This window comes from Ailuropoda melanoleuca, chromosome 10 (assembly GCF_002007445.2).
Source record: "Ailuropoda melanoleuca isolate Jingjing chromosome 10, ASM200744v2, whole genome shotgun sequence".
In the NCBI taxonomy this organism is placed as follows: Eukaryota; Metazoa; Chordata; class Mammalia; order Carnivora; family Ursidae; genus Ailuropoda; species Ailuropoda melanoleuca.
Window position 1 is genome coordinate 80451582 of NC_048227.1, and position 15643 is coordinate 80467224.

At 36.7% G+C, this 15643-nt stretch overlaps 2 protein-coding genes across 4 annotated transcripts in view; one reads left to right on the forward strand and one right to left on the reverse strand.

The window, feature by feature from the left end:
• TBPL1 (TATA-box binding protein like 1) overlaps window positions 1-11237 on the forward strand; it is a 33471-nt gene extending 22234 nt beyond the window's left edge. The window contains exons 2-7 of the mRNA XM_002922288.4: window positions 3347-3525; window positions 5774-5856; window positions 6013-6076; window positions 8387-8490; window positions 8594-8688; window positions 10695-11237. Coding sequence (XP_002922334.1) covers window positions 3391-3525; window positions 5774-5856; window positions 6013-6076; window positions 8387-8490; window positions 8594-8688; window positions 10695-10774 — 561 coding nt within the window. The 5' untranslated portion in view covers window positions 3347-3390 and the 3' untranslated portion in view covers window positions 10775-11237. The remainder of the gene's footprint in view (window positions 1-3346; window positions 3526-5773; window positions 5857-6012; window positions 6077-8386; window positions 8491-8593; window positions 8689-10694) is intronic.
• Window positions 11238-12939: 1702 nt separating this feature from the next.
• SLC2A12 (solute carrier family 2 member 12) overlaps window positions 12940-15643 on the reverse strand; it is a 53598-nt gene continuing 50894 nt past the window's right edge. For 2 of the 3 annotated variants that reach the window (XM_011228769.3, XM_002922289.4), the window contains one exon: window positions 12940-15143. In XM_011228769.3, the coding sequence (XP_011227071.1) occupies window positions 14990-15143 (154 nt within the window). In that variant the 3' untranslated portion in view covers window positions 12940-14989. The remainder of the gene's footprint in view (window positions 15144-15643) is intronic. The other variant, XR_002143311.2, reaches the window with a different exon arrangement.

Genomic DNA, 15643 nt, shown 5'->3' on the forward strand with positions numbered 1-15643 from the left:
ACTTTACTGAATCCATTTATCAGTCGCAGCTGTTTTGGTGGAGTCTTTAGGGTTTTCTCTATTTAAAATCATGTCCACAAAAAGTGTCAGTTTTACTTTTTTCCTTTCTAATTTGGATGCATTTTCTTTTTCTTGCCTAATTGTTCTAGCTGGGATTTCTAATACTATGTTGAATACAAGTGGCGAAAATAGGCATCCTTGATTCGCTCCTGATCTCAGAGGAAAAGCTTTGAGCTTTTCACCATTCAGTATGATGTTAGCTGTGGGGTGAATCTTTGTTAACATCCAGCACTATTCCCTTATTTTACAAGATAGATAAATTCATTGCAAGTGGGATTTTTTTTATTATTTATTTATAATGCTTCAAAAATGTGGAGTCTTTCATATAGGATGCCTCTTTCTTTTTTAAGTATTGACTTCATAATATATCCTTGATTTAAACCAGCAATAGTATTTTCTGAGCAATAGTATTTTCTGAGAGAGCAATAGTANATGTGGAGTCTTTCATATAGGATGCCTCTTTCTTTTTTAAGTATTGACTTCATAATATATCCTTGATTTAAAACCAGCAATAGTATTTTCTGAGCAATAGTATTTTCTGAGAGAGCAGTGGTGNCTGAGCAATAGTATTTTCTGAGAGAGCAATAGTATTTTATGAGGCTGCTTGCCAGATTATATTCATGTAAAATATGAACACTGAGTAACTTAATATGAACTATGCCTGTGACCTTATTAGAATTTAAGTTGCTAAAGTACTGACGACAATCACCTATTTTGTATTAATTTCAAGGCTTCTTTGGGTTCACCAAGATTTGCTTTACACATACTCTCTTGACTTATTTTTACCCTGTATGTTGCCCTTGGTTTCTTCCCTTAACTTGTTTTAACCTGTTTGATGTAAAAAAAAATCCGTGTGAAGCAGTAAATTTGACATAGTTTCTCTTGGAAGTAGTGCTTTCTGTCGCCTGTCTCGTGGGACGTGTATCCGTTAGGGGCGGGTTTGGCAGCATATACTAAAAATCCGACGTATGTGGGCCTTGATAGGGAAATTTATTTTTCTCTCACATTCGTCAAGTCTGGCATTAGGAAGTGCAGGGATAATAAGGAGTTTCACTGTATGGGGGATTCAGGCGTCTTCTGTCTTCCTGTTCCACTGTCCTTATCACATAGTCTCATGATCTCAAATGGCTATTTGAGCTCCAACTCTTACATCCAAACTCCAAGCAATAAAAGTGAAGAAGGCTGGCTTAGTTTGGTCACTCTAAGCAGTCTTTTCTTCCCAAAAGACACAAAACCATTTCATTTTACATTTCATTAACCATGACGGGGCCATGTGGCCTCTCGGCTATACCTGTTACCAGGGAGCCTTGAAGGTGTGTAGAGTATTTTATTTCTCCCACGGTGTACGCAGCTAGATTCTGTTGGGTTCTGTTCATTGTGAAGGAAGGATGGAATGGGTGTTGAGGTAAACACTAAGAGCTTCTTTACCTCATAGTTATTGCACAGTTTTTATAGGAACGTAGGAAACCTGGAGAGGTCTAGATTGCTCAATATCTGGGTTGTAATATAATCATGGGAAATGATACTAAGGTATCTCTGCTCTGCCTGTTGATTTAAATTTATTTGATTTATATTAACTGTCATTTTTGTGTTACTGTTACCTGATATATTCACTAAGCACTTTTTATACCTTCTCTATAATCCCTACAACACTTTCCGGTAGGGCACTGTATTTCATGCCACAAACGAGAAGACTGAGGCCCAGATAGATTGTATAGCTTGTCAGGTTCTCATAACTGGTTAAGTGGTGAGTCAGATATTGATCTCTCTGTTTAAGATCAGTATTAATAACTGCCTCTGCCCTCTTTATTAATCTGTCTACTCATATATCTATCCACTGCTACCCCTCCTCCACTCCTTGTACATAAAAATTACTTGAGGTTGCTCAGACATACACAAAAAACAACAGAACAAGAAGATAAGCAGATTGAAGGGAGTATAAATGTGAGAAAACCTGATGAAGGTAAGATACAAGTGGTACACAGAGCTGAATGCTCCCTCATCCCAGAGAGGTGCTGCAAGGCTTGGTCTGACTTATGTTCTATCAAATACTAAAAGGGAAAACAAGCTTGAATTTTCCTTACTGGGATTCTTGGCATCTTCATTGTTTTAATCATATAATATTTTGAATCCTTATAAAAATGGTAGTTTTTCATATTGCAACTTCAAAGAATCTCTGAAGGTCATTATAATGGTAATATTAGTGTTTTCTGGTTTTCTCTTTGTGGGTTAGGTGACCTGAATTACTGTTATTTGTTTTTTAAGAAGTGGAAACCTAAGGACACCTGAGCGGCTCAGTCAGTTGAGCTTTGGACTCTTGGTTTTGGCTTGGGTCATGATCTCAGGGCTGTGAGATCAAGCCCCACATGGGCTCCGCAGTGGGCACAGAGTCTGCTTGAGACTCTTTCCCTCTCTCTCTCTGCCCCTCCCATGTGCATGTGCGTTCTCTCTCTCTCTCTCTCTCTCTCAAATAAATAAATAAAAGTAGAAACCTAGTCAAAGAGAATTTTTTAGCTGGATACGGGTCATGTGCCTAGTAAAAACTGGGGCTCATTTTCGTTTGTTTATAGAAATGCTCGTATCATAGTTTTGAAAGGTATATTTTGGAAGACTGTGATCTTGACAAAAATGGTGGTGTGCTTTTTGCCAGAGCTCCATGAAGACAAAAGATTTTGTCTTACTTATTTTTTCTCTGGTGTCCTCAGTGTGTGGAAGATATTTGATAAGTGAATAATGAATGAACAACTAGTAAATTTGAAAAATCTGTTAAATATAATTAATATTTCTCCTTCTTTAAGCAAGTAAGCCAGTTACCTAAAATAGAGGAAAAATAGGTCGTTTTTTGTTTTGTTTTGTTTTGTTTTTTTAATAGCCCTGGCAAGTTGTATGAGGTAGGTTATAGTCCATTAATGATTGGACATTGGGATCACAAAGTCCAGCCCTTAAACTTGATGTATTTGGAGGACTGCCATAACTGTGATAAACCTATAACATAGTGGTTGTAAAGGCAAGTAGCAGGAGATGAGTCTGGTAGGCTTCTGGCATGTAAAAGTTCCATATTAATTGTAAGGAATACAAGTTAGGCCCAGATTTTGAAAGATTTTATATGACATGTTTGTTATCTTTTTGAAAATGGTTAATGGGGAACAGAAGGGACATGATTTGGTTTGAGTAACATTTAAAAAATAAATAGTGTAATTCATTTCTTCTATTTTAATTTGCAGGACTATTTGTGAAAAATAAATTAACAGAATATTTAACTACTTTATTTTGTTTTATTTCTCAGGATGTGATCTTCGTGGTGGGAAGCTAAGTTTTTAAACTACCCCAATGGATGCAGACAGTGATGTTGCATTGGACATTCTAATTACAAATGTAGTCTGTGTTTTTAGAACAAGATGCCATTTGAACTTAAGGAAGATTGCTTTGGAGGGAGCAAATGTAATTTATAAGCGTGATGTTGGAGTAAGTATCTAAATTTTGGTATGTGTGCTGCATAGACTAATTGTATAGTGCTCCGAATCATATTCTACAACATATTCTGTATACAGACAGTTTCTGAGCACCTTACCATGTGCCAGGTGTACTGAATACGATAGTGAGCCTCATAGAAGTGGCCCCTCCTCCCCGGAAGTGTCAGCTTTTGGATGTTCCCTGTCTCCAGGTCTTAGCAAAGAATTCACAGGCTACTAGAATTTTATTGTTCTCTCAGTTTCTTTTAAATGAAGACGGGGACATGTGTATGTGGTATATACTTATTCAGTTATCATTTTTTCGGGGCTCCTGGGTGGCACAGTCGGTGAAGCGTCAGACTCTTGGTTTCGGCTCAGGTCCTGGGCTCAGGTTGTGATCTCAGGGTCATGAGATGGAGCCCCACGTAGGCTCTGCTCTCAGTGCAGAGTCTGCTTAAGTTCCTCTCTCCTCTAGTCCTCCCCACACTCTCTCTCTTGCTTTCACTCTTTCAAATAAATACATCTTTAAAAATATCTATGTATATAGTTTTTTTAGTTACATGAGTGTTGTATGATATGAATGATGCCCTAATATATGTTGTAATTTTTGTAGTATATTGTAACACCCCTCTTTATTTAGCTAAAGTAGTCGGTATTCTTTAGTAACAAATTGCTGAAAATAATGTGATTCCTATCCTGACCTGGACACTATAAATTTTAGTTTTTGTTAGACCTGTAACATTTAAAATAAAAGCATCGATAACTTCCTTTTAACCTTACTGAGATTAACATTAACAAGTGACTGTGTGTGTTCACTGGCTTTTATAAACGAAATGATGTTGAAATATATATCTTACACATTTATTATGAAAATTATGAATGTGTGTGAAGGCTCTAAGCTCTAAAAATTAGGTGCCAGTGTACCTCAGTAAATTATCATTAGCTCTTAGTACTAGAAACTAAGTTATGATGAATTAAATTCAAATAAAAATTGCAGTGACCCACAATTAAAGATTGTCAAGTTCATCAGTAATGCCATTGTCACCTAAATAAAGGAATAAATATATCTGCTAAGGAGGTTAGAGAGTAAAATGCCTAATACTGCTTTGGAACTTGAGCATGCCATGTGACAGGGAAGTCCTCTTTCATAGAAGGTTAATTGAAAAAGCTGAATTGATGGCTAAGGTGGTGGTGGAAGACAATTAAATGCAGAATAAACTCAGTTTAGTGTTTCGCAGCCACTTGCGTATGAAGTTTTATAGTATCTTTTAGTTCAAGTTTAATTTGGCTTTTTGGTAAATTTTATCCTTCCAGACTTACTAGCTTTCTAGTTTGATAATATGACATATGACAGAGAAAGGGCGAAACTCAAAAAATAATAAAAGTTTTGAGGAGAAATGTCTGATTCATTTATATGTTACAGTATTCAGTAAACATTTATCTCTTATGCATAATGGGCATATATTTCCATAAATGAAAATTGCAATGAAAATTTAAATTCACATTGTTCTCTTGGACCTTAGTCCTTGACTGATTTATGCTTACTCTGTAGATAATTTCATTCAAACCCACAACCTTAAATGCCTTTCATATCTAAGGAATCTGAAATTACATCTCCAGCTCCAGCGTTTGTCCTGCACTCAAGATTTGTATATTGAACTTGAATATGTAGTAGGCATCTCCAGCTGTAAGATACAATGTAATGATGAGTACGGTGAAGCAGTTTAAAGCAGGGTAGGAGGTGGGGAGCAATGAGGGGATGGGCGCTTTGGTGGAGTGGTCAGGGAAGGCCTGTCTATCTGACATCTGGTGAGAGACTTGAATGAAAGTGAGACTGTCGAGGGAAGAATATTCCAGATGAGAATAGTAACAATTACTATAAAACTCCTGAGTTGTGAGTAAGTTTGGCATCTTTAGGGATCCTTGCAAATCGCAAATTCCAGTAGTGTGACCAGGGTGGAATGAAAGCTGAAAAGTTTGCATGCTTGTAGTACATTGATTTCGAGTATGTAGTAAAAGGTTTATATAGACCTTGTATTTTTAATTAATTAAATTTCCTTTTGAATTAATACGTTCTTTGTGTTGAGTATGGTGCTTGATTTCAGGATGGATGATTTGGAGAACAGTTATTTATCTCAGTCTTGGGTAAGCGTCAAGTAGTAGTTACACTTTTACTAAAATGGCCACATGGAGCAGAACTGTAAGTGAAAATTAACAATATGTATGTAATCACGGTTTTGTTTTATTTTGTTCTTTTGCAGAAAGTATTAATGAAGCTTAGAAAACCTAGAATTACAGCTACAATTTGGTCCTCAGGAAAAATTATTTGCACTGGAGCAACAAGGTAAATTTTACTTGGATTTTTTACTTTAATTTTTTGATTTTTCTGTCATAGAAAGGACATTTTTCTAGACTTAAAATCATGTGTATGGTTTATCATTTTTTTCAGTATAAAATTTATTTCCTGTCTGATAATCTTTTTCTTTCCTTAAAACCGTAGTGAAGAAGAAGCTAAATTTGGTGCCAGACGTTTAGCGCGCAGTCTGCAGAAACTAGGTTTTCAGGTAACATTTTCAAAAAATATCCAAAACATCCAAAAAACTGCAAATATTAAAGGATTTAATTTATAAAGTTAAACTTTTTAGTTTAATAGACTAAAGAAATCACACAGAGAGGTGCCTGGATGGCTCAGTCAATTAAACATCTGCCTTTGGCTCAAGTCATGATCTCAGGGTCCTGAGATCGAGGCCCTTATCAGGGCTCCCTGCTCTCCAGGGGTCCTACTTCTCCCTCTCCCTCTGCCACTCCCCCTGCTTGTGCACGCTCTCTCTCTGTCAAATAAAATCTTTAAGAAAAAATAAAAAAAATCACACAGATACTCTTCTCATGATTGGCCTTTTTCTTACTGTCCTTCAGTACAAAAATTTAGTAGCAAGCTCTCATCCATGTGAGTACTTGTAAAGAATCCTGGCTTTTTCACTAACCCCTTGTTTATTGAGAGACTTGTTGCCTTACAAGTGAACTGCCTTTTCAACTCTTTTAGGGTGTTCTCTTCTCACCAAAAAAAATCTCGTTTTTGATCATCTCAAGAGTGTATGTCTGGATGATGAGTAGGGAGTAGGGCCCTATGCTAAAAAAGTTAGTGTATTTGTTTTTATTTATAGATAGCTATCACATACATTATAAAGAAGAAAAAAGATACTAGAATGGAACTTGCATACATCTGTGCATTTAATGGCTAAGAGTAAACAGCGTTCCTACATATGATTAGTGAGAACATACCATTATAACAGGGAATTGTGATTATTTAAAATATGCAGAACTTATGTAATCTGTGCTTTGGAAATAACTGTACATGCTCTTGTAAGTTGAAAAGAATTCACCTGAATAAATAATACCAACTATACACCTGTGTATAAGAACTCAGAAAAGACTGCATTCTGTAAAATCAGATGTATTAGAAATGACATAAATCCAAAACGAAATGCACATTGTCTAGAAAGGGACATTTGTAAGATTGGCTTGCTGTGTCAAATCCATGATGTAGTCCACAAAAAGTACACATTGGTTGGTGGGTTCTCACACGTAAAGTGACCGTTGCTGGCAGGTTAAGGACTTGTTATGTCACTTGGAAATAATGAGTAAATGAAAGGAAAAGGTGAGCTGTGGTCCTCAAAGAGGTGGGTCCAGGTTGGATGGAATTTGAATGAGCAGTGGTGGAAAGTTGAGTTTTATTTCTGACTCTTCAGTCTTCCCTGAGGTGGGAGGTGCTAGAAAGGCATGGAAGTGCTGGTGGGTAGGGGACGGGTTGGTGCTCGAGGAAAGTGGCAATATTGAGAGTCTTGACTGATGGAACTGCCTTGTGTAAATACTCAGCTGCAGAACAGTTAATCCAGAATTGTGATTTTACTGGGAACATTTCAAAACATAATAATAAGATAGAACCATTCAGATTATTGGTAGGAGTGGCCAGAGTTACTTTTCAGTCTTGGAGCTTCTTGTCTTAGCATAACATTGGAAGTGTTGGGAAAAATCCCAGTTAAAAACAATTTTCTCACCCTACCCCCGCAAAAGAAAACAAACATCTTACTACACTCATAGAAATATCATTTGATTCTACTGCATATAAGAGAATGTCTGACCTTTAGAGCTCAGTGTATACGCAGTGATTATTGACTTTTAAATGGCAGCTTTTCCATTTTGACTCTTGAGAAGGAGAACTCTGCTTTTAATTTTTTTATCACTTTTCTTTATCCTATCCTAGTAGATCAAATATCCCATTTAAAGTATTTAAAAAAATGATCAAAACACCATGCAAATATCTCAGGTTTCATTTAATTTTTAAGTTTTTGACCTTTTATTTCCCTTTAATTACAGTTGACCCTTGAACAACACAGGTTTGAACTGTGCAGATCCACATATATGGAGATTTTTTTCAGTAAATACAGAATAGTATTATAATTATATTTTCTCTTTCTTATGATTTTCTTAATAACATTTTCTCTAGCTTTATTGTAAGAATACAGTATGTAATATAAGATACAAAATACGTATTAATTGACTGTTTTATGGGTAAGGCTTCCAGTCAACTGTAGGCTATGAGTAGTTGAGTTTTGGGGGAGTCAGAAGTTATGCATGGACTCCTGACTGGCCAGGGGCACTAATCCCTGTATTGTTCAGGGGTCAACTGCATGGCATTAAGAAATCACTGATAACCTAAAATGCTGTGTTTAAGATGTGCCTGTTCTTTCTGGGTTGCTCTAATTCTTAAGGATTGAAACAATTAGTTACAATTGCCCTGATGAGCAGGTTTTGTTTTCTGAGGAGTAATTTTTTTGTTTCAAAACAATTCATTGAGTTCTTCTCTCCTACAGGTAATATTTACAGATTTTAAGGTCGTTAACGTTTTGGCGGTGTGTAACATGCCATTTGAAATCCGTTTGCCAGAATTCACAAAGAACAATAGACCTCATGCCAGGTAGGTCTTTGAAGAATCAAGACAGCTTACCAAATTTATAATTATTGTCAGCCTGTAAATATTTATATTAATTGTGATTTTTGGGGGGTTTTTTTTGGTATAGTTACGAACCTGAACTTCATCCTGCTGTGTGCTATCGGATAAAATCTCTAAGAGCTACATTACAGATTTTTTCAACAGGAAGTATCACAGTAACAGGTATTTTATGATATTGAAACCGAGCTTACGGTCAGTTATGGTTCAAGTGAGGTGCCCATATCCAAATGGAAATAATGTCTCATTTGTCCCCTTCAGGTACTTCTGTTCCTCAAGGGGAGCCAGTCTCCTCACCTTTAACACTGTAGTTTAGTTTTCCCTACTTTTATGTACTATTTTAAAATCTTACATATGCTATTTTGGGTCTGTCTTCTTTCACTCATTATTATCTTAGTGTGCGATTCATCTGTATTAGTCCATGTAGTTCCAGACCATTCATTCTTACTGCTGTATAGTATCCATGATGTGAACATACTGTCCATAAGCATTTGGATGGTTTCCAGTTTGGAGCTATTAAGAATATTCTAGTATATATTTTCATAGTATGATTTTTTTTTAAATTTATGATGTCTTGCATTTAAAATATTCAAGAGAAACCCATTTTATAAACTTCACAGAGAAGAGGTTTGACATTAGCAAAATATTCAACTATCATTGGTACCTATATGTCATGTCTTACATGTATTTTGTTCTATATCTTTTATAAGTATTTGCAAGGGGTGGTTTCAAGCGACTAGGCGTGGAGAGCGTTAGTTAGCACACAGGATGGCTTAAAAGTACCATCTTTATAATGGTATAGAAACATCACTTGAAAGTCAGGCCCAACCTTCAGCTAAATTGAGTTCAGGAAATTTCTTTGGTGTTCTTGAATTTTTCTTTGTATTCCTTCAATTCTTAGAGGAAAATACACATTATTGACACCTCTAGACTCTGAACAAGGAAGCTTAGTTTTGACTCATCTTACGGGTTTTCACATCTTCCTTGGAGACTTTTAAAGCCTACTGCCAGCGTCATGCTTGTATCTGAAAATGGAGTGATGGGGAACAAATCCGTTTGTTCCGTTCTTTCAACTGTCTCTCTCTACATTTTGGAGCCCAGACTTCTGAGAGGCCCCAAAGTCTATTGATCAATAAGTCCCTGCTAAGTATAGAGTTTACGATGCATAGGTAAAATCTATATTTACTGAGTTAATAGATAATTAAACAGTGTAATAACGAGCTGAAGATAATTGGGTTAATTAGTATACATTATATATTTACATCAGGAACATCCTATGAAACGTTAACAATTCAGTGAACAGATACTGAGTGGTTCCCATAGGCAAAGCACTATCCTGTGTGGGGGAGGGGAGGGGAATCAGGAAGGAGCAGGCCCGGATAACACGTGGTCAGTACCTTCAGAGAGTTCACGGTGAGTCCAGTATGTATGTTTTCAGCATCTTTCAAGAGAATTAAGTGTACTTGAGTGAAACCGCTTTTATTCAAAATAAGTTTTATGAAAATCTTTTCATTGTTTCTTTTTAGCTATTTAAATGGAAGAGTACGTTTTTAAAAAGTTATTCCTAGCATTATATGGATTAATCCACATACACTGTCACCCCCTTCCCACATGTGTGTTCCCCTGTTTACTGAGTAAGCTGTGAGGATGAATGGCCAGCTTAATAATAAACATGTGGTGGGTAGCAAGTACTAGTAAATCTTGGGGGGGGGGGTTAGACCACTTAATAACAACTCTGCAGTTTCCAATACTTTGGAAGCAGCCTTGTTTTACTTTGCTGGGTTCCTCAGTACTCCTACGAGCATCAGAAGTAGCCTAACTGAAAGCCAGGCTATAGTGACCAAAAGGATAGTGACCAAAGTGTCTAGTCCCATTTATCATTTCTTCCTTTAATCAGCACCTAACAGCGCCATTAGATGTGATTTTTATATATACTGTCTTCACACTGCCCAAAATCAAGATGAATAATAGCATTTTGTGTTTCAGATTTCCTTGAATTGTTCAGAAAAAAATTTTATTCTCTTGGTTTGTATTATGACTGTATAGTTATGTAAAGTGTAGATCTTTTTTTTAAACAACCCGCTAGTCTAAACTATGTGAATGTTTTCAGTTCCGGGAAGTGCACGTTCTTAGCGCTCTTCTCACGTCTTCTGCCGTTGTGTTTGTTACAGGGCCCAACGTAAAGGCCGTTGCGACTGCTGTGGAACAGATTTACCCATTTGTGTTTGAAAGCAGGAAAGAAATTTTATAATTCATCACGTAATTGGTTAGAATCCCTAACTGAGCACCTTTTAAAACCTGCTGCACATTGGACTCAAAACAAAAGGAAAACTGGACCAACGGTAATTGAGGAAATAGACTCTTTTATTCATTCACGGCTACAGTGTAAGCTCCAGGCCCTTTGGATTTTATTTCAAACCTTGCTGTAATATAAAAAGGAAGTTTACAAGACATGACATTGCTGCTTTTACAAAAGGACATTCTATTTATTTTCGCAGTAATTCTCATGTCCCCGTAAGCAGAGCTGTCACAGTGTGCACTACCTTAAATTGTTTCGTTATGTCATTATTTCCTCCCAGTTTGAGCTAACGTGTTTTATTTGTGAATAGTCTTTTACATTTTTGTATGCTGAATATGGGCACCAAAGAACCTGTAAAAGTTATCTTTTTCAATTGAATGTGCACAAATAAAAGTTTGGAAAAGATCTCTCTTCATATCCATTCTGTAACTTTTATTCCCCATTTTCTATTTTAACAAAAATTGTATTCATAATTCTTTTTTTCTTTTTAATCTATGCAAGCTTAGACTTTTGCTAAAGTGTGTTGGCTTCTTTTTGAAGTGTATTTTGTAAATATATATATGCCACATGTGTATAGTATCTTTTACTGCTCTGTTACCAAATATCAAATAGGAATTTTTTTTCTTGCAGATTAGAAATAAAAGGATGTATATAAACTCTAGGGAGCGAACCGGAGTAGAACTTTATAGATTAACCATAATGTTTTCTGTTGCTAATTTAATATGATAGAAAATGTTAAATATCTTTTAAAAGTTACAAAAGTGTAGTTTTGGAAAGCAAAGCCTCTTACCTACAAGACGGATATGAGAAAGAAGCTGTGATGGGTTGTACCTCAAATGTCCTTTTGTTATTCTGGTAAGACTCACCTCTAGTTGTAGGAAAGTAGTAATCTTAGGTTGGTGCTGAAGGCTATACTAAGAGTCTTGTCAGAAGTTGATACATTGTGCTGTTTTAACAAGAAGTGCCCACAAGCTGCCTCTGTGCCACAGTATAATTATAATATAGTTCAACTTGAACTTGAAAGCCATTTTGCAAGAAACGTCTTTCCCTTTGCTGTCCTATTTAATGGAGAAGTGCGACTAGTCAGTGTTTGGGATTGCTCCTCTTAAAGTTACAGTAAATACGCATTTGTGAAACAGTGGCCCCAGACTTACCCAAGAGCCCTGGGGTTAGTACCCAATCAGGTTGCACCTGTGCTTGGGATCAGGAGTTTAGCAGAACCAACAGTAATTTCACTTAGAAATAAAGCTGAGTGGAGAGTCCAATGAGCTTCTTCGTAGGGACTTAATAGAGACAATATTCCAACACAATCTTCCACTAAAACCTGAATTTTCAAAATGTTTTGAAAGTTTCATGAAAAATTTGCCACATCTTGTCCTCCATGTTCTAGTTCATTTTCCTTACGGTATTATAAGGTCTTCCAAACCTACCTTACAAACTGCACTGAACAACATACGTTATTTTTTATTTATTTTTATCTTCTTTTCTCTCGATGCCTTCCCCTAGTGTGCCTCTCACTCTTCAGTCGGGGGGCAAAGGCTAGCTTTTATATTTTCTTTCTTGTGAAAGACTTAATTGTGATTTTCAAACTTCTCTTATTCTCTCTCTCTTTTATACATCAGGTTTATTTGCTTCATTGTAAGATCCAGTAGAATAAGATAAACCTCATAAAGTAGAGAGGATGATACAATTCAGTGAAGAAGTCACAGGTTCTGGGCGATTATTTTTAAAAATTGAGATTTTCCACTTAGCTTTAACTAACAGTAATAAGTGACCTGTTTTGTGATGTTCACAAAAAAGGAAATAAAGGGGGAAACGTGATTATATGGTCAAGGTGCAGATCCAGATGTTGTAATATTTTCAGTATTCAAGTGATTTGAAAAGTAGGTAGCTCAGTAGCTCATCAAAATGCTTTCTCAGAAAAGAGGAGAAAGACAGTCTAGCCAGTTCAGGTTTCAGGGCTGCTGCGTGAGCATCACCTGGCGAAGTGTCATGGCTAACCCACTAAACTTAACAAAGCTGGTAAGAATGAGCGTGTCTGATGTCTTCTGCTGGCTCTTCACAAGTGCTGTAAATTTTTTTATAAATAAAAACTGTGAATATATACATACAAATGATAAAGTATTCCCCCTTTTTTATTTTTGAAAATCAAAAGGCTGTGGTTAGGGGTGTATTGGGTAAAAATTTGAAGACAGAATTATTTAGTTACAGACTCAGGATAATAAAAGAAAAATACAAGAGTGTTTAAGATACTGAAGTTGAAATCACTACTGATAAGCCCCCTAAGTTTATGAACAGTTTCCTACCCATTTGTGATGAATGGCTGAAACAAGAAATTGCTAATGTATATATACAGTGTTTGAACTTCCAAGGAAACATGTAACAGTTTTGTTAAATACCTTATAATCTGTGATGCTTGACAAAGAAAAAAAATTCATATCGATTACCTGTCTTGATTTTTTTAAAAGTCATCTCAGCATAGAATTCCACTGAGGAGTCGTAATAAATTTCTTAAATTGATCCACTACAGAACACACTTTTCCTTCTCCTTCCAAAATAAAAAACGAAAAACATGCTCTAACTTGCATAGGAAATGTGCCGTGTAGAACTAAGAGCTCAAGTCTCCCTTCCTCGTAACGTTCCCTGCCAGTCTTCATTATGCAATGCATTTCAGAATCAGGACTTGCGGTCATTCTCCTGAGTCTCTGCTAATACAGTTTCACTATTACTTGCATGGATTTATAGTCTTTCCATTTCGTTATAGGGGAATTCCTAGATCATATACCCTTATATCAAACTGGGACAGTTTGTTAGGGGCCAATAGGAAAATTCCAGTCCAAATAACAAAGGGTTTTGGCCCTTAGGATTCTCTTTTCTTCAGGCCGGTCATGTTTTATTCTTTTTCAAGTTAGGTTGTTCGTGCTTTAAGTTTTTGTGTGTCTCCCATGGCTTATAATAGTAATTTAATGGGTCACTACTTAAGTAGATCGACATTCTTTATTGTAGAGTTTCTGTCATCATATGCACATCGGTAAAATACCTCACCAAGTCTTAATATTCAACTGGAGAAAAACAGAAGAGAGCCATTCATTGTGGTGTGGGCAAAACCCAAGTTTCTGGTACAGTTGGTGACCTCCGTTTCATCCTAGAGAACATGGTGAGGGAGTTGTCCTGATGTCTGAATGTCACTCACCACATCCGCAGTCACCTGAACGTCAGCATCAGTTACAGCCCAACCCGAGGTAGTCGTAACCCGAGGTAGTGCTAGTCCTGAGAAGTGCAAAGAGTTGCAGGAGGCTATATGGATCGCTACTCAGTCATCACGAAAGCCTTCCAAGGAGAGTGTCATAGCTTGACTCAGTAACTCACACCTAATTGATGAGAGATTTGGATCAATAACCTAATGGCCTGACTCCTTTTCTAAGGTTTTACTAACAGGTACTACTAAATAAAAATGGTCCCAGGATTTCGAAATTGTCCTTTCTAGTCGTATTTTTTTTAAATGGGTGGAACAATGTTTATTTTTCTCAACTATTGCAGAATTGTTTTTTTAACATTTTATACATAAAATTCATAAAAGGGTATTTTGCCTTACACTGTAGTTCATAATTCACAAAATAAGCTGCATAATCTTTGTACTTATTGAACTATAACTAGGCATTATCACTGAAAGCCCAGCCAGGATCATCTGCTAATCTAGAACGTAGGCGCAATTATTCGCGTTGTGTCCTGGTTCTTTTTGACAGAAGGCCCAGTGCAAGTACTGTCGTAGAGGGCAAAAAACTGTACGCTCGTGTTCAGGCCACTTAGGTGTCTGAATCATAAAGCCGCAACCGGCCTCCGCACATACATACCTTAAGGCAAAAGTTGATCGCATTGCTAGTTCATCGTTTTTCAAAGGCTGCTCTGTGAAAAAGGTGCAAAGTATTGAACCAGCCAGTATTTGTTTCACCTGGTATCCTACGCAGAGGAAGAAAGGGATCACGGTATCTCATACCTCATTGACCTTTTGAGAGGTGAAGGTTAAAGGTTGTCTTTATAATTTCAGGGTGTCTCTAAAACTAGCTCCACGACACTAAGTAGAAAACATGGGAGTGGCCAATATTGTGTTGGTATGAAGACACCTTTCTAATTGTTCTTTAATAACATTTGTAAGATTCGAGGCCATTAGGTCTCTGGAGAAAGGTGCCTCGGTTGTCCCCTACCACACAGCTTTTTACACTCCAAGAGCTGCTCTTGGGGTTTTCTTTTTTGAAGCTGTTTTGGCACTAATTCCTCTTGATGATGACTCATAAAACAAATGTTGTTTTTCACATAGTTCCTGAAAGAGAAAGAGGCACTAATGAAAATGTCAGTCTTAGTTTATAGTACTTGGGGGAAAAAAAAAAAAGGTACAGGCTATTATTTTTTTAAATCACCCTGGGGCTGTAATGTTTTAGCTAAGCCAAAAAGACCTTTTTATTGCAAAGGCTTGATGTATCATGAAATTCAGTATATCACCGAACTTTGGTCAATCTCACGCAAAGGGTAAGGTGGGGAGGGTGACTTCCCAGAAAATCAAGGCATTCCTACGTACAGAGTCCAAAGATAGTATTACATAGAACTAATGGGGATCATGTCCCAGATCCTGTTTTAGTTTTCTCCTTTTCTCAAACTCTACCAATATGCCTATATTTGTGTCTGCATTGCCTACCCTCTGCATTAACCTCTTGCTCCTGCATTAATAAATTCTTTTCTATGGGATTACTGCCATCAGCATAAAAATATGCCCTAGTATTTTACATTTATTTAAAAACAAAGTAAGGCTACCTTTGAACCTCT